The 18,527-nt window shown below is 32.6% G+C and overlaps 3 protein-coding genes across 8 annotated transcripts; 1 reads left to right on the top strand and 2 right to left on the bottom strand.

Moving 5' to 3' along the window:
• Window positions 1–242: 242 nt before the first annotated feature.
• Window positions 243–5,359, bottom strand: LOC143902361 (thiamine transporter 1-like). Of its 3 annotated transcripts, none has more exons than XM_077415191.1 (8): window positions 4,874–5,359; window positions 4,374–4,517; window positions 3,976–4,176; window positions 3,506–3,890; window positions 2,805–3,212; window positions 1,131–1,323; window positions 609–744; window positions 243–539 (listed from the first exon to the last, which is right to left on the bottom strand). In XM_077415191.1, the coding sequence occupies exons 3-8, from the start codon at window positions 4,093–4,095 to the stop codon at window positions 423–425; spliced, it is 1,359 nt and encodes a 452-aa protein (XP_077271317.1). In that variant the 5' UTR covers window positions 4,096–4,176; window positions 4,374–4,517; window positions 4,874–5,359; the 3' UTR covers window positions 243–422. The 3 variants fall into 3 exon arrangements, with proteins under 3 accessions (XP_077271317.1, XP_077271318.1, XP_077271316.1); XM_077415192.1 differs by lacking the exon at window positions 4,874–5,359 and having other exon boundaries at window positions 3,506–3,646; window positions 3,773–3,890; window positions 4,374–4,651; XM_077415190.1 differs by lacking the exon at window positions 4,874–5,359 and having other exon boundaries at window positions 4,374–4,651.
• A 769-nt stretch (window positions 5,360–6,128) lies between these two features.
• Window positions 6,129–11,471, top strand: LOC143902376 (uncharacterized). 4 transcript variants are annotated; one of them, XM_077415222.1, is made up of 4 exons: window positions 6,129–6,340; window positions 7,094–7,287; window positions 7,702–7,878; window positions 10,417–11,471. In XM_077415222.1, exons 2-4 carry the CDS (start codon window positions 7,105–7,107, stop codon window positions 11,098–11,100), a joined length of 1,044 nt encoding a protein of 347 aa, XP_077271348.1. In that variant the 5' UTR covers window positions 6,129–6,340; window positions 7,094–7,104; the 3' UTR covers window positions 11,101–11,471. The 4 variants fall into 4 exon arrangements, with proteins under 4 accessions (XP_077271348.1, XP_077271346.1, XP_077271345.1 ...); XM_077415220.1 differs by having other exon boundaries at window positions 6,129–6,402; window positions 7,101–7,287; XM_077415219.1 differs by having other exon boundaries at window positions 6,132–6,402.
• Window positions 11,472–11,683: 212 nt separating this feature from the next.
• Window positions 11,684–17,159, bottom strand: Flr (actin-interacting protein 1 flr). Its single transcript, XM_077415218.1, has 13 exons — window positions 16,954–17,159; window positions 15,241–15,362; window positions 15,072–15,162; window positions 14,643–14,790; window positions 14,368–14,535; window positions 14,115–14,283; window positions 13,890–14,018; window positions 13,714–13,818; window positions 13,296–13,616; window positions 12,941–13,060; window positions 12,698–12,856; window positions 11,997–12,147; window positions 11,684–11,934 (listed from the first exon to the last, which is right to left on the bottom strand). Exons 1-13 carry the CDS (start codon window positions 16,967–16,969, stop codon window positions 11,825–11,827), a joined length of 1,809 nt encoding a protein of 602 aa, XP_077271344.1. The 5' UTR covers window positions 16,970–17,159; the 3' UTR covers window positions 11,684–11,824.
• Between the last annotated feature and the right edge of the window lie 1,368 nt (window positions 17,160–18,527).

Below are 18,527 nucleotides of genomic sequence, written 5' to 3'. Positions count from 1 at the left end.
TTCCTTGGTTTTTCCTTTTTGTACACTTCCTTCAAAATAATAACGTAATTAATATTCAACATATATATTTTTTAGTCAGAAGACAAAACGTGCAGACAAGATTATGCAATATGCCTATCACTTACATTAATTAATCTCTTATAAAAATTATTGTAAAAAATACATATTTCTTAATAAATATAATAACAGATGCAATCGGTTCTCTCCAAAACTTTATTAATTTCAATAAAAGTTGCTACAATTAGACAATAAAAAATTCGTTTAATTCAACATTGAGATGTACTGCTGAAAAATAAAACAATTTCCAATTTATAATTAGTTTATAATTTTGATTTAAAATAGTTTGCATAACGGATTTTGTTGAATTTAATAAAAGTTTATTTAATCCGTTTTATATTGGTATATACTGTAGAATGAAAAGTTTATCTCATTCGCAGTTGAATGCGATTCATGTTCCAGCGATATCGCAGAACATTGATTATGCTCAGCACAATGAATATCATACCCAAGACCATAAAATAACCGCCGTAAACGTAGAACTAAAAAGCGAAGACTAATATTATTGGGAAATATACAAATTTGATGCATTATCGGCATATAATTCTTACCTGCTGTCTAATATCCAACATAATCGTATTGACGACTATAAACGTCAGCAGGCTTTGCATTAATAATGCGAGAAATATATTTACGCCGAATATTAAGCCGTGACTATCCTCAGATATACATTTAGCGACTTCAAAGCTATAAACAAGCAAAAACAAACTATCCCATTTTTTCTTCCCTTATGCGCAATTTTATAAAGAAATTATTTCAACTTTCGACAGATACCGTAAAGTTCATACCCCACACACAGCATAGAAAATTTGTTTTAATAATAAAATATGAAAGATAACGATTATTTAAGTCATTGTTTTATTTCATCACGTAATTATTGTCATATAATTTTTCAAAATGAGAACATACATAAATTCATATATACCGTATGTATTGTATATGTATAAAACTTGTTATATCAACATTTTAGTAAAAAATTTATCTGTTTTTTCTTTCTCTTAGAAGTACTCTTTAACGAGAGTCATTTTTGTTATAAATCCTTTGATATTAATTGTATTAATTAAGAAATTCACCTTGCGACAGTGACCATGGTGTGGTAAATTACACCGAATATGATATAGCCGGCGTATAAGAGCCAAATGTTATAACTGTAAGAAGATGCCAATAATATAGATCCTTCTAAGAATGCAAATACAGAACAGATTATGTCTCCGAATCGAACCCAGTTGAACCGTATCTTTCCTACAGAAAATACGCTTATTGCACCTGATAAAAAAAGTTTTGTAAAAAATTACTGTTCAGAAGTTTACCTAATGTATATAATTTAATTTAATTAGTTTTTTTTTTAATTGTGCGTTCTTTGATCTTATTATTTAATTGTTATCTTGTTATACATCCCTTGTACTTTTTATATCAATTATCTGCTTTTGAATAAAGCAATTATAATTATTTTATTTGCTCATTTTTAAATCTGTTATATTCTCTATCAAAATATTTAAATAGATTGATAATTTTGATAAAATGTTTTATCTGTAAGTATAATAGATTGAAGGAAATATCTATCGAGGTTATTAAGACAAATTAATACTATTCGCCTGTAAGCTTATCTTGAAGATAAGTTAAAAACGATTAGAAAATCAAGGTTAGTTGCACAAGACAATAAACAATTAATAAATTAATAACCTATAATGATAATGGATATAATGTAACTTACATCATTATGCTTCAGCACAATTATGTTTCTTGATTTTAAGATTACATAATATCTACAGATATTACTATAATTTGATTACTTTAAACATTTCTCTAACTATATATCCTTATAGATCGATGCAAATTCATGTTGAGTAATTTAGTAAAAGGTTCACATGCTTATATATCCCTTGTACTTTTATATCAATTTTCTGCTTTTAAATAAAACTATTATAATTATATTCTTTGTTTATTTTTTAGCAAGTATATTGATGCGTATTTCGCAGACGTATGTACAAGATATTCATCCCTAAAAAAATTCAGACCAATTCATTTTAGTTCATAAACAAAAAATAAATAAAAATAAAATAAAAATACTTAAGGCAGTCAGAAAGACAGTTACAGACTCGTATACATTGTTACGAAGCACGGAGAACGAGTATGCGTAAGCAGAGATACCAGTTCGTTAGTGTATCTTCTTCGTGTATATCGAACGTAATGATTATACCGCGATCGATACGCGAGCATATACGTAGATAGACTGGTGTCCGTTTACGCATACTTTGAATAATTATGTCTTACTGCACTCCTCCGTGTTTTGTAACCATGTACAAATTGTCTTCGTTTCATCAGTAATAAGTTATTTATCTTACGTTATTCCTATCTTGTGTGCGCGTACTTATTTCAGTGTTATTTTATCATTAAAATCTTTTTACATATATTTTCGCATAATTTGCAATTTTTTTATGTCTTCTATCTAATCTTAATTAAAATTTATAACATTTATTATACGTTTACTTAATTCGTTTGATTTACATTATAATTTGAAAAAATCCAAAATAAGGATTAGGACATTCCCGTCTTGTAATTCCTGTCTTGTATATGTACATAAACAAGAGATTGTCTTGTTATTAAATTTTATCGCTCAAACTTTGTCACTGCGTTTTGACTAATTGAGATGGCGCGTTTCATACTTTTATCCTTCACTCTCCAATCTCATATATGTGTCGATTTTAATTTAAATAAAGATTATATCAAGAGTGTTTTTCCCTTACCTACGATCGCGTATGCAAAATCCACAGCGCCATTATAAATCCTATCACCCGGCTTCACCGCAGTTTGCCAAAGCAATTGCGAATAGGTGGCGACCAAAAGATAACCGCAGGTAGACAAAGCCCACCAAGCCGACCATTTGATCACACAATAATTAGTGTAGGCTAGCACAAAGTGTTTCCACAGCAGCGCATACGCATTCTTTATCTTATGAGGCAATGTGTTTGGCTTCATTTTGCTATTTTTGTCGGACGATTTTCGTGAATTACTCAGCTGTTGCAATTGATCGATCGCCGGTTGTACAGTGGTAGATGAAATCTCTTCATTATTGGAAACGTCAACGCGATGGAAATAAATTGACTGACCTACAGGAGGCAAGAAGAGTGACCAGACTGTCGCAGTGCCAATGGCTGAAAATTATAGCCCGTAAATATATTACAATATGTAAAATAATATAGTATAAAAAATAAGAGTATAATAAGTATAATATGTTTTATATTATATATGAATGTTTATAAATGTTACATGTATAAAATTAAATAAAAATCTTTCCTCATTGAACGATTTTAATTGTTTATAGTTCATACAAATTATCTATATAAAATTTTCATCTATAAAATTTTATGCAAACTTAAATATATCATAATAAATATTTAAAATTTATACATGTAATTTATATTTTGAACCTACTTATTTTACGTACCTGAAAGAGTTAAATAATTCAGTTGATGATAGTTTAACAAATCGAAGGAAGCTGTTAACTGTGCTACAACACCAGATATGCTGCGCCCAAATAAAGAGGCTGCTTTAGTGTGACTTGTGACTTCTTGATAATGCTTTTTATCTACCTTAGCATAAATGTAAGTATAATAAGCCACCTCGGCAGACATAAACAAGCCGAAAAAGAATTTAGCAATCTGTAAAACCAGCACGATCTTCCCGAGTATTATTAGAAGAAAAGTTATACTACCAGAAAGACCACAGAGTATTATGATAGGTTTATATCTAATAAAATCTGTGATCAGAAACACAAGTATTAATGTCGATAAGTAACTATATGTAGTCACAGGATAGATCTCGTGATTCACCTGAAAGATCAATATATGTGTTCTCAATATCATTTAAAAAATTAAACGCGCGTTCATATCTATTTAATCACTTCATTGAACTAACTTCACTGGCTGTAAAATTTTTCCACCCAGTCAAATAATCGGTTATAAACGATTCAGAAGGCCGAAAGTCTTTAAAACATCCAAACAAGCACAAAATACATGAGATCTTGACCCAATGCATAATGTGTTACAAATGCTTGTCCTTTACTCAATAAATTAAAGGTGTTACGTCAACAAGTTTAAAAGAATTTTTATTATATATCTGCAAAAAAAGGAGCAATTTATTTAATACACAATCAATCAGTCATAAATAAATGATATGCTTATGTTAATCAAATTTCTATACTTGATAAATACTATTATAAAAGTAAAACATATAAGATAATGTGCTTTTAGTTATTTAATATACATGTAAATATTGTTTTAGTAATTAATTGTCCATTATAAATATAATATTACCTGATATTATTTTAATTAACAAAAGGAGATATCCTATAATCAGTCAGTCCGACAGTCTTGTAATGCTCCTGTTATCGTCACTCCGTCATACTGCGTCCATGTATTATACATTCAGAACTTGGCGCGAGACGCTTTACCGTGTCTCTACTTATCAGAATACATTCTTATCAGAATACTACGATTACTACGCCATCTACTATACGAGGATTCTAATACGAACTAATAACAGAAAAAGATAACTCTCAAAAATTTGTTCCTGCACTCGTATATGAATAAACTTTAAATGCTTTATGTGTACGTTGCTTTATTATCTTCTTAAATTAGTCATACAAATTTTTTTTGCTGAAGAAAATTTCTACACATTGAACAGCATAATATATTAAATTATTTATAAATAATGGTTGATTAAGTTTTTTAAAACTATAAAGAATAAATATGTAAAGTAAATAAAATAAGTAATAAAAAATATAATATATACAAAAATTTAATAACTATCTTACCTAATGCTCCATATCTCATTTCATATGTTGCATTATAGAGAAATATAACTTCTATAACAGGATAAGGCATATAGCTAGTTCAGCTTTCAGCCATACATTTCACTTTGCATGCAAAGAAATGCAGCATGACGTAACTACGAAGGGACGATTTTGGAACGATTCAGACTTCAGACTAAAAATTCCGATTAATTAATCAGAGTAACTTATCAAGCAATATCTTTACTGTTTGTTTTTGCGTGGATGGAATTATAATCTTTTGTTGCTCCAATGGATTGAAAGAAAGATTAGATTAGAGACATAATGAATTATACAGTTCAAAATTTCGCAAGCATCTTTTGCCGATTTGAACACTGATTAAGTTAATCGGCGATTAACTTATCAAGCAATCCTTGTAGCAATTCGTTAACACGGATAGAATTTATCAAATCTTTTTTATCGTTTAAATACGGGAAAAAAGGATTAGGGATGGTAAATTTTTATTTGGAAATTTCTCTGAGTTATTCGTCGTTTAATACTCGGGAAAAATTTTTTTCAATATATAAATTATACATAAAACATGTCCATATATATATATTTTTCTCTTTTGTATAATATATCTCTATTTGCATATACATATACAAGAAAAATAATATAAGAATTAAAAAATAATTAAAAGAAAAATTTTTTTTCACGAAGAGAGTGAACTTTGAGGAAATGAGAAAAATTACCCATATAATATATATGCAAATGTAATAATTGTAAAATATAATTATATATAAAATTATACGTATTTAGACACTATTAATTGTATGATCTAATCATAATTTTACTTTTTGTAAAAGAACAAGTTATTTTTTAATGATTTTTTTTGTTATTTGCGCGCGAATTTTAGGTGATCTAATTCGTTAACTTTAAGGGCCACTTCGACCAAGCTCCGATTAATTAACTTATTAATCGTTGATTAGTGATTAGTCCATTGGAAATGACCAATCGCATTTGAAATAGATTGACGAATGCGATTGGTTATTTCCAATGGACTAATCAACGATTAAAGTTAATCGGAGTTTGGTGCCTCTAATCCAAAAACTATTGTAGTTTCAATATTTCTGTATTAAGATTTTTGTCTTAAAATAATCTCAGGAATTTATTCTTAAACGTTTTACGATCTTTACGGGACTCCCTGTATATAAAAAAATATTTTCCCGGGTACTCGGAAAAAAGAAATTAGATATTACGGACAGAGAGGTCAAAGCTATAGCCTGCCTTCAAAAAATGGTCGAAAAAAGCGTCAAACTGCGGTGAATTCGTTTCCAGTCGACGTCGACAGATGGCTGGAACCGCCTTGTCGGTCACACCAGAGGCTTCTCTCATCGCCCGCATTGCCGCGCGGTCCGCGCCAATCGCGATTATGCGGCGCTCGCCAGATGAGAGTCAGAGAGTCAGAGAGGAGCAGTGGAGTGAGTGGAGCAGTCAGGTCAGAGCAGTGAAGTGAGTGGAGCAGTGTCGCGCTGAGAACGGTCGTTTGCGGCGGACGAGCGATTTTTCACGAGGTAAGGGCTCTCGATCCTCCCGCTGATCTTCCGACGCGGATCGACATAACGACGTCCGAGGCTACCGTCGCGGGTCGCGGGCACGTCGCGAACGGCCGTGCCGTCCTTTTCTTCCAGCCATACCTGAGTACAATAATAGATTTGGCTGGAACCTGCCCAGAGCCTGATTAAATAAATAGTATTGTGTCCCTCGGTGTCTCTCAGCCTGGCGCCACCTCTCTGCCTCCCTTACGTCGCAATCTCGCGATCCCGCGACGTAGATTCGGATTTCCCATTCTCTCGCGAATCGAGCGGAGAACAATCCCCTTTCGCACCCTGCAGTTTCGCGGCTCTCGTAACGTTTTAACCTTTCACCCCGTACAGCGAGAGGGTCGAATTGTTGCGTTGCCCTGATTACGCGGGCGATGTTTAATGTCGTTGGGCGCGTGTGAATAAAGCACAGACTGATATCGCACTGAATATATCGTGCGACGAGGTATCTTTTTCACCGCGATGCCTCCTCCGCGAAAGAACAATTTTGTACAACCGTGAAAATTAATACATGTCTCTTAAAGCTCAATTGCATATATTTTGCTGTGAGCTGGCACTCTGTTCCTTTCTCTTTTTATGCAGTCATTGAGACTCAATCCTGGATCAACTTTCCTCCCTTGTGAAACGCGAAAGTTTTAATAGAATCCTTTTCTTTCTACAGCAGGTAGCGATATGGAAGGTCAACAGTTCTGTTTGCGATGGCACAATTTTCAAAATACTCTCTTGAGCTCGCTTCCAAAGTTGCTGGATGGAGGTCACCTGACAGACGTTACGCTCAGCGCCGGCGGCAGACACATTCATGCTCACAGAATCATACTCTCGGCTTGTAGTTATTATTTTAAAGAACTCTTTAAGGTATATATGAATAAAAAGTGTCTCTCTCGATTATGTTATGCAAACGAATAACATATCGATCTGTTAACGATATAACAGACGTGTGAATTTCTTAAACATTTTTTTCAATGAATTCTAAATATTATCTTATATTAATATTAAATATTTATATTATTTTCGTTACTTCTCTCTCTCTCTCTCTCTCTCTCTCTCTCTCTCTCTCTCTCTGTGCTTCTTTTTTTTACAAGTAGAAACATCTAACAGTGCAAGAATGGAAATATTCAGGATTGTTAATTTTATCGTTTAAATTGTCTAAACGTTATGTTTTTTTAAATTATTTCAAGTCATTATTGCATCACAAATATGTATCGTGATCAAATCGTAGCTTAAACTTCTACTAAGAATCAGATAAGAACTTTACGAATGAATTTTTAGGACTTGAACTCCTTGCAACATCCGGTCATTGTGCTACCAGGCATGGAATACGCAAATCTGTGCGCTCTGGTCAAGTTTATGTATAATGGAGAAGTGAATATTTATCAAGAGCAATTACCCGCACTTTTAGCTATGGCTGACACATTGCACATTTGTGGATTAGCTGATATGGCTGGGGTGAGTGTTTTTTGTATTGTTAAGTAACGTTAAAAAATATAGGAGCCATTTTGAAGTATTAAAAAAGTTTATGTGTAAAAAAAGAATTATATAATACTCTCTGTATTTATATTGTGTATTTCTGAATGTATTGTACCTCTTCATTTTTTGCCTGTAATTTATTTTTTTATATCGGCACTTCTGGCGTCATATAAAACAGTTTATGAAAATTGTTGTACATCTAATTCTTTGCTTTTATACCTAATTGCGAAACAAATAATAATATCTAAAGTAATGACATAATTATTTATTCTAGTTGCATATTGTGTACCAATTTTCATTTTTTGTATTAATTTCCAAAATGAAATAGTAATTGATTTGTATTTGAGACATACAAATCATGGAAGTATGACTTTCATTATTATTATTTGGTCAGGTCGAGTATACTTGCAGGCTCGCTAATTATGCATAAGAAGTAGATAATATTGATAAATATATAATGATTATACTACGCTATAATTCAGAAATAAAAACTGCAATTTTCTTATTATATTACTGGTGTGTTTTTTTTTTTAGTACTTAAGGTAATTAGCATGAATAATATTTAATCTTTTTAATACGCTTGTTCTCAAATGAAAATTTTTGATTGCTTATAACAAAGCATGTGTTTCTTAAGCGCCGTTACATAAAAATATGATTCCTCTTAATAGTTCTTACTATTCCTTACAGATAGATATTAAACATTTTATCCTTCACAAATATATCTGTTGCAAATTTGCACAAAATAACTGTATTGTTGATACGCGTTCAGCAATATAGCCAGTATGTAATATATAGTCGTGCGAAATTTATGCAATCTTTTTTTTTTATTAATAAGTTGCACCATATTAAACAACAATGCATTTTCCTTTCACATTGTTTCTCCCTTTTTTTTCATTAACATTGATATACAACTGTTTATGCATTGTAATATTTAATTAATAGTATCTATATACTCTCTCTCTCTCAATAGCTCATAAATAATATTGCTTCTTAATGGAATATGTCACTATATTATTTTCCAATTTTTCTAAACTATAACACATTGCATATTAAAGATATAATCTAATATGCGATAGCAGTATGTGTTGTAAGCATTTATTAGAGTTGTAAGCAAATCTATTAAATAGAATTTGTCTTATCTGTAAATCGTGATATAAATTCTATGTACTACAGTATATTATATATATTATTGTAAATGCTATCCTGGTAACATGCATGTCTGATACCAATGTACCTAAAAGAATTACAGAATTGCCGCAATACTGTCGCAAATATACTTTTACAAAGATCGTAGATTAATCAATTTCTTTCGTATTTATTCAGCAGAACGGAGAACGAAGTAAAAATTCATGTTCGCTTGTTCCTCACTTAATCTTTTTATATTATCCTGATCGTGTTGTTTTGTTCAGGTTACTTAAACACATTCACTGTCGTTCCTCAAGAAGTACTTCACGAAGGAATTATACCGCTACACACATATTATGTTCGTACATGCATCGAAGGAACGATAATGAATAAAAACGATATCCACGAGATCAAGATCGTTGTGTGTGTTGCAACTAAATGCAAGTGGATGCATCCCATGGAACCTTACCCCATAGAATGACTTTACAGGTATATCTAAAATAGCTTCTTCCATGAATCTCTAAATTACTAAAACTATATATTACCGAAGTTAGAACGGCGATTTTATACAACACTTATGTTTTTTTTTTGCAGTACAATAATGCTTAACAGTTTAGTCAAGTGTGATGATAACAAACGTTTAGCACTAATTTGTCAAATTCTAAAGACGTTATTAGCTAAAGGAAAAAAAAAGAAAAAAAGGAACGGATGAAAACTTAAAAATAAATAAGTTTTGTAAAAAGATTTCAGATATAGTCAACGATCTTGGATTTTTATGTGCTAAACAGTTAGAATTTAGTAATAACTTGACTAAATATTTTTTATATAAAATTAATTATTTTGTTAGGAATACTTATTATTGTTTAACAAATATATATTTGTAGAAGTATTAATATAAACTGAAAGAACAAAATTTATTAATTGTTTTAAAAATTATCATGCTAAATATCCTTAAGTAATTATCCTAATATCTATTTTAAATAGATCATTAACGCGCAATGCATAACCTGTTGTATAATATATATATAGAATATGTTTTTTAGCTTGTGTTCTTGAATTTTGAAGGATACATTCATCGTTGTATGTCATCAATACCGTACTCTGCAAAAGTTAGAGAATACGTTTGCTGCAATTATCAAAAGCAATTCGCATTCTTGTATAAATCTTTATATATATATATAATAGTATGATATATTTTATTTAATATTATTGTAAAACCTCTAACATACTTTTAATATAAATGCATAGGCAGTAAAGAGTATGACGCCGCATAGTTAATACACTTTTAGATCATTTTTTTTTCTAAAATGGTTGTCTTTAATGGTGTTTTTAGTGGAAAAAATATAATTATTTAATGTAATTTACATGATTATGCATGTCTTTTTATTTCAGAAAAATTCGAGACAGGATAACGGCTTGTATGTGCAATCGTCAGTAGTGCATCCTCAGGAAAGACTATCGAACGAAGAGATAATAAAGACGGAGTCGAAAGACAATATAACGGCTACTGGATCATCAGAATCGGTATCAGTACCCTTGCCTAAAGTAATGGATAACTTAGAGGATTACGAGCCTAGCAACGATCAAGAAAGTATACCGTATTGCGTTAAGACGAAGCCATATTACTCCATAAATGCGAAGCTAAACCAAAGGGAGAAAACGTCTGTTCCTGTTAACGCATCTGCTAATAAGTATATCGATAGAGGCTACTCAGAGAATATAGCGGATGAGGCAGCGTCGATCGTGGAGGATCAAGTTACCCCTATAGAAGATGTAAAACCACCGCCAGCCGTGTGGGACGCGAGTTTCAAGTTGCTTACGGCGTCTGCACCCAATAGAACTTCCCAGACTTACAACAAATCCAGTGTCACTTGTCTTATCTGTGGTAAACAATTGAGTAATCAGTACAACTTGCGAGTACACATGGAGACGCATAGCAATAGCTCGTACAGCTGCACATCGTGTTCGCATGTATCGCGATCGCGAGACGCTCTTAGGAAACACGTGTCCTACAGGCACCCGGTAGCTTCTTCTCAAAAACGTCCACGGTATAATACGTCAAAATCATCAATATGATGATAAAGTCACTACTATTCGATATAGACATTTGTGTTTATAATCTATATAGACATCATAACCCTCGCTAGGATACCTTTCTATTAAAAATTTAAATTTTTCGTTAAATTACGGAAAGAGAAAGAAAAAGAGATTGAGACAAAAAGATATTTTGTTAAATGTATTTAAAATATTATAAAAATAATAGAGCGTTGTTCTAGATATGTTGAATTAGAGAATAATTTAGCGACAAAGTTCATAGAATGAACATGCCTACCTATGAATGATAGATTACGAACATAGTTGAATTTTTAAAAGCAGCACTGGACTGATTAATGATAAGACAAGTCATAACATCTTCGTTAAGTGTACAAAGTAAAGTGTGATCATGTTCCTGAAGACCTTTAATGTTCGAATTGTTATCGCTTTCTTGTTATTGTTACATCGTTTTAATAAAAACAAATTAGATAAGTCGTGTGATTCTTAGTGCAAAGGCAATATCTCTACATATGTGCAAAAATAAAGCTGCAGCGCGAGAACTGCGGTTTTAGTTATATGGGATGTGAATTATTCTACTAATAAAGTCGATAAAAAAGGTGCAAAAGAGATTGCAATATAATTTTTTAATCATATATCAAGAATTGTATTAAAAAATAATATACAATATTCGTAGACTACGAAATAAATAAAATGCCTCCAAAATTGAGTTTCCTTAGACGTGGCAATAAATTCTTCCAAAAGTTAATTATATCTTTTCTATACGCCATATTTTAGTATTGCAGTCCTGTCCGACAGAGATTAAGGTTTCCTCATCCAGCCAGACCAAGCGCGTTATTTGACTCTGAGGATGAGCATCTAAAACACGTGAATGTTTGTTGATTGCAATCCGTTTACAAATGGGAATTTGCTACGCTTACTTTTGATGATGGTATGTTTTGCTGGATTTGTCACACTCCAGATGATGATAGTCGTGTCAAGACTACCGCTCGCAACCATGTCAGAATTTGGAGACCACGCGACAGAGTTTACTCTTGCATTGTGGAAGCCCCATTCTCTATTATGCGCAAGCTGCAAATTAAATCAATATCTTTTAGATTATGTCTTTAAAATCATGTTCTTTTTAAACTATATTTGTATGAGTATACAAATATTTAGTTCCATTTATATGCTACTCACCCTCTGTGTTAATCCAATAAGCACAATAACAAGCCATTAATAGCGATTAATTCATTAAAAAAAGCATGATTACTTTATGCTTAATTACTACATTGCAAATATTGCCAACATATTATAGTGCATCACAATTAAATTTAGTAAAGAAATATAAGCGTGGTTCTCTACATAAGTAGAATTATCTGTTACGATTATTGACTTTTTATTACAACCATATTGAATTATGACGTTAAAAACAAAAAATATGAATCTATTTGGAAATTTTAAGAGTCTGGAGTGTTATTGCTATTCTTACTATATTTATAGTATTTCTATCGCAATATTACTGATAGCATATATATAACACGCACAGATACACAATCGTACAAAACTTATAGCTACATTTTTAGCTGTGCACAGTTGAATCTAAATTATTTTAAATTGTCCTTTATATAAAGTATATTACCTTGTATTCTGGTACGGCATACAGTATAACTTTTCTGTTTGCATCACAGGCAACTAAATATTTATTATCGGGACTATATGAGGCATCCGTAACTGGGCCCAGGTGTTCTAGTTCAGTCTTTTGAGTTAATGTAGTATCCGAAAACTCGTAAATATATACCTACGTGTAAATTGTACAAAGATTAATAATAGCATGAACAAATTTTTACGTTTTTCGTATAATATATAAATAAAAGAGACAAACTTTGTTATCAGATGTAGATCCAATAGCTACGTCGCCGGTTTCTTGATTAATTGACACGCACGATGGTTCGTAATTGATCGATAGACTTGACAGCTTTTTACCATCCTGTGTAACTGCGATCTGCAAAGCGCAATTACCAATATAACATCGTTGTTATGTGAAATTTACACGTGCAAAGTGTCCACAAAGATGCTTATCGCATTTTCGAATATATTTAGCAAGTAATAGTATAAAACAATATTTTTTCTATGTTTACAACACTGAATTAATTTCAAGCTTGCTAAATATTTTGTTAGGATTCGTTAGATAAATCTGTGAAATCGAGAATGTGAACCTTTGTGAATATTTGACCTACCTGTCGAACTGAGGCCACAACAACTACATCGTTATATATATCCAGACCTCGTGGTTGCGAATCCAATTTCACCACACTGGTCTCCGCGTACGCATTTGTCGCAATATCGATCGACCTTAAAGTATCGTCGATACCGGCAGTATAGAGCAAGTTACCCGTGGCCTTCATCCCGTTAATTTGATTACCGTGACCGTGCCCTTGTACACGATCATTTTCCCCTGTCTCCGCATTCCAATCGGTGATGTAGCCATCGTGAGAACCGGTGTAAATCGTACTTCTATCAGGACTTAATGTTAGCACCGTTATTGGTTTATTATGACCCTGAAGAGAGAATATTAAATCAAAATTGATATATTGAAAAGAATATTAAGAGCAGTTCATCAATTCGAACTTCGAAAGAGATCAATAGAAGGATTACTTTTATTATCTTTATAGGCTTCTGAGGATTGTCGACGTCAAGATAGTTGATGAAGCCGCTAAGTGACACGGATAATAAATGATTTCCTTGCCATAGACAGCTCACCTGAAAATACACGAATTATTTTGATTTATTGCCTCCGTATATCTTTTAAACTGATTATACAAGTTACAAACTTGTTGATCGTCGACCGTCGTTCCCATGTTGAACTCGGTAATTAAAGAACGTGTTTCTACGTCCCACAGCTTACAAGTTTTATCTCCGGAGGCAGTTAATAACTGTTTACCATCGGGCTTCCATGCAACCTGTAAATATAAAAATGCATTGTTTGATTACATTTATTATAAATAATTTGTCATATTCTTATGTCACATTGCATTACATCGAAGTTAGATACATACTCCGTAGACTCCACCTTGATGTGCAGGGGATCCTACTTCCCCAACAAAATCAGAGGTTGTTCCGTTATATATAAATACTTTCCCGTCGAATCCACCGGAAGCAAACAGATTTCCGTCAGGCGAATAACGTACGGTTTGAACGAAACGAGTATGCTCTTGCTTTGTCATCCTAAGATAAAATATGTAATGAGTCACGTGAAGAATTAGAATTCCTTAACACGGAATATAGACTGAGTTTTGTGCATATACATACTTGAATTTGAATGGAGGGCCTTCGAATATACCGATAGTATTATCTTCACTTCCAGTTATTAATCTGAATGGTCTAGCTGGTCTAAAGTCGCACGAGTTGATAGATTTACTTTGACCAGAGATCTCGCCCACCGACGTCCCTGTTTCTGCCATAAAGACGTGCCCAAATCTGCTCGAAAGACCAATTATTAACACGTTAATATTACTTCTTTGGTCTATCTTGGTCCTTCTCTTCAATGGCATATCTTCTTTAGCATTCTATTGAGCAAAGTATACCTTTCTCTTCCTTCTCCGACCACGACCATGCGCTGACTATCCGGTGACCAAGCGATGTCTTTAATGGGTCCACCAATAGGGTGAAATTCATTTTTTAATATATGCTCCTTATTAACTGTATCCCAAATACGTACTTTACCCGACTGATCTGAAATAAAATCCTCCATTAGTTTCTTCATACATCAAGATTAAATATAGAAAGGAATAAGTTGAAAAACGAGTTTGGTTGTTGTGAAACATCTTATGTATCACAAAGCTTTGGATAAAAAAATGATAACGCGTAATAAAAAATTACGAGTAACAAATATGCACCATATTATTATTACGGTATTTTTATGATAATTTCCGCGTAAGAGTTGTATACATACAATCTTCAAGTAATTAAAGATCTTTGTAATGTATAAATATTACAAATAAAATACGACATACCTCCCGAAGCTATATAAAAACCGCTAGGAGAATATTTGGCAACATTCACGGGGCAAGAATGTTCTGTATAAACGTCTGCGATTGCTGGATTCTGCAATGTTCAGAGAGACGCAAATTAGAATGTCCTTATTGGATAATAGTAAGCATTTATTGTAGTATAGAAACTCACGTCAATATTTCTAATGATGACACTGTTACCATTGGTATATAAAAAGTTCTTTCCTTTGGGATCGCCACCCAGTACAAGAGGTTGTCCCCTTTGGGTTCTCGGTAATGCAGCAAATATATATTCTATAATATAAAAAACCAGAAATTGTAAAATAAAGAAACAGTAGAGGAAATTATCTGGAAACATCTTTAAATATATACTGGATATTCAAATAATACGTTAAATAATTGGACAGTCAATTAATATTCTAAATATCCAATTATCTGAATATTAATAGCATTATCCCATACTAATATATATTATAATATTAAAATATAGACGTAATTTAAATTACAGATTCTCTAAAAATCACAATAGATAAAGTTTGTCAATATCGTCATTTTAATAACATCAAGAGTTATTATTTTATATTCTATATTATTTATATATAAACAATTATATATAAAAATTGTGTATATTATTTGCGGTATTATTTATTTATATTATATATTTTGCGCAATATATATATATATATATATATTAAATAATGAGTAAAAATGATCAAGTTTATCGGGAAAATATTGTCATACAAGCGCAGAAGAGATCAAATATCACGAAACAACGCATAACACATCCAGGTGCTGGAACCAAAATACTCTTCCTTGATACATTGGCACGGATCCAGCTGCTAATATTTCAAATTATTTTGAGCGCTAACAAGCTACAGTTTATTCTCCATCGTGCTATAGTTCCAGAGGTGATATTGTAAAAGAAATTTATAAGCGCATTAATAACACAATTTGCAAAAAAAAATTATTTTAAAAGTAATATACATTAGCCTCAATAATAATCTCTTTCTTCTCTTTCCCTCCTTCTTTTTACACAAACATTTATTTTAATAAATAAAAAAAAAAACGAAAAATTCTTTATTTTATTAAATAACACTTTTTGTGTATATATTTAATATCTACATTATATATATATATAATCAACTACTGCAAAATATTTTTCCATTTTTCTATTTTTATATCTTACTTCAACCCGATAAGAGGACAATGTCGAGTGAATCTTATCTAAGGTCTAATTAAACCTTGATTTAGTATTTGTGAATCATCTTTTTTTTTTTTACTTGTGACTATGCGTGTATATGTACAGGGTGTATCAAAAGTCTTGACACATTCTTACTTTATTTTTCACAAAAATTCAATTAGGGAATCAACTTTCCTTTATTTTCGATACGAAAAATCTTTGTAACAAAGATTCAAAAATTGAAGATAAAATAAAAATCGTTCAAGATTAAGCAATAAACTTATTATTCCTCGACATTAACCGAACACCCATCTACTCCAAATCCGCCTAGAGCGAATCCTCGGAGTGAGAACGCCAATAACTTCCGAGCACCCTGTATATGCGCACTGACATCAACCGTGTGTCCGGCGTATCGTGTCACACACGGCACATGTGTGACAACGCTTCGTATTCGGGCGAGAGGAGCGAGAAGTAGACGAGAAATAAACGCGCGGAGCAGCGAGGGACGCGAAGGAAATCGCGGAGGGGAAACCTTCTTCCGTCGTCCCGGCGCGTCGCGACGCCTCGCGATCCGACCGGCGCGATAAGCAAACCGGAAAACGCGAGAGGAGAGAGGAACACCACCTCGCGCGGCTTCGAAATCGGTACGGTATTCGGCGAAAGGTACATACGCGTGACACCTTTTTTTCTCGCACCGCGACTTACTCGTTTCGTACGACATCTCGCCGGTGTGCACCCTGTGACTCTGCGCGCCCAGCGATATTTAAACAGCGAAACCGAGCGAGGGGGATCCGGTGTGGTGTGTGACGTGAGGATGCGCGACGTCCACGGCAAGCCTACGTGCTACGTGTGATAGCTCGCGCGACACCACCTCCCGTACACACACACACACACACACACACACACACAACACAGTCAACACACACACACGCGCGCGCACACACGCACACAATAAACGCACGCACACGCACCCACACTCACGTGGTGGGATATGGTGGGATACTTGTTCCACCCTTCGCCTTATTTGGTTGAAACATGAACGATGGTATTGCTAGACGGGTCAGAGGCGTGCGCGTAACAGGTGCGCCTTGGGATAAGCGTTTCCATGAGACGTATCACGAATCTGTCCCGTCGATTCGCCTCTCTGAAATCTGTAGACTTTATGCATCTCGAATGTGAAACAGCCTTAAGCGCTTGGATTTAGAGAGAGAGAGAGAGAGAGAGAGAGAGAGAGAGAGAGAGAGAGAACACATACAAGAGAAAATTAAAATATATATGCTTCTGGAGTGTCGAAATTTAAAATACATATACCTCTACATTTTATAAATTTAAAATACAGATTGCTATATACATTGCCTAAAATTAAAATTCTTACTTAAACTTAATGTATATCACCCTATACATTTTAGAAATTTTAACTACAGATTGCTATGGATTATACTTTGCAATCATCATGAAAAATAATAGAATATATATAAATATATGAATAATCACATATACATATATGTGTGTGTGTGTGTGTTATCCATATTATTTTTAATATATAATTTACTTTGTATGCTTTATTTCAAGTTAATAAATCCGTATAGATTAATAATCCGATTTTAACAGTACGTTAAAAAAGAAATTACTAATTCCTTACGTGTTTATGGCCGTACAAGTGTGCTCAGCGACACACCGGTATATTCCTTTGACGCAGCAAATGTGCCAAGAGAACTGTTAATTCTATGAATATTGCGTTATATGAATATCTCAATTATATCCCGCGAAAAATTATAATTTATAATGTAGACAAAATTAGAAAATTAATAATGATAAATTTCTCGAAAAATTGATCGCGAAAACCGACCGCGAAAACACAAAGATGCGTCATTAAGTCATTATGCATGTTGTTCATGCGGTACGCATCTCGAAAATGTATCAAATAAGATATAGGTATTAGGTACAGAATAAATGACGTGAGATCCGAAAAAAGATTTTCGCACGATTGATATTATAATTGAATAATATAATTAATCAATAACCGCATAACCGTTATAATTGAATAATTAAATAATATATGCAAATTTTTATTTTACGATTATCGATATAAATGTATCTCGTTATATTTTTCAATTTCTATCAAAATTATTTTTGATATGACGTAGTCATATATTATTGCAAAACTGAATAATTGTACTATATCATCAGTTCTAAAATAATTTAAAAATTTTTAGTTATTCTTGACAGAATATTTGGAATATCTCACGTCATATTATTTAATAAATATAAAATTGGCT

The sequence above is a fragment of the Temnothorax americanus genome, unplaced genomic scaffold, assembly GCF_048541705.1.
Source record: "Temnothorax americanus isolate GAGA-0224 unplaced genomic scaffold, ASM4854170v1 Scaffold4, whole genome shotgun sequence".
NCBI lineage: Eukaryota > Metazoa > Arthropoda > Insecta > Hymenoptera > Formicidae > Temnothorax > Temnothorax americanus.
This window is presented reverse-complemented; position numbering and strand designations above follow the sequence as displayed.

Bases quoted from the DNA above. Each gene is read 5' to 3' on its own strand.
- LOC143902361 (XM_077415191.1), bottom strand. From the start codon at position 4,095: ATGCATTGGGTCAAGATCTCATGTATTTTGTGCTTGTTTGGATGTTTT. The intron at 3,891-3,975 runs GTTAGTTCAATG...TTGATCTTTCAG, and splicing joins AAAATTTTACAGCCAGTGAA to GTGAATCACGAGATCTATCC. The intron at 1,324-2,804 runs GTAAGGGAAAAA...TTTTTTTATCAG, and splicing joins TTTTGCATACGCGATCGTAG to GTGCAATAAGCGTATTTTCT.
- LOC143902376 (XM_077415222.1), top strand. From the start codon at position 7,105: ATGGAAGGTCAACAGTTCTGTTTGCGATGGCACAATTTTCAAAATACT. The intron at 7,288-7,701 runs GTATATATGAAT...ATGAATTTTTAG, and splicing joins ATTTTAAAGAACTCTTTAAG to GACTTGAACTCCTTGCAACA. The intron at 7,879-10,416 runs GTGAGTGTTTTT...TTTTTATTTCAG, and splicing joins GATTAGCTGATATGGCTGGG to AAAAATTCGAGACAGGATAA.
- Flr (XM_077415218.1), bottom strand. The intron at 14,791-15,071 runs GTATGTCGTATT...ATTTTATTTCAG, and splicing joins TTTTTATATAGCTTCGGGAG to ATCAGTCGGGTAAAGTACGT. The intron at 14,284-14,367 runs GTATGTATATGC...ATTTTATCTTAG, and splicing joins GGCCCTCCATTCAAATTCAA to GATGACAAAGCAAGAGCATA.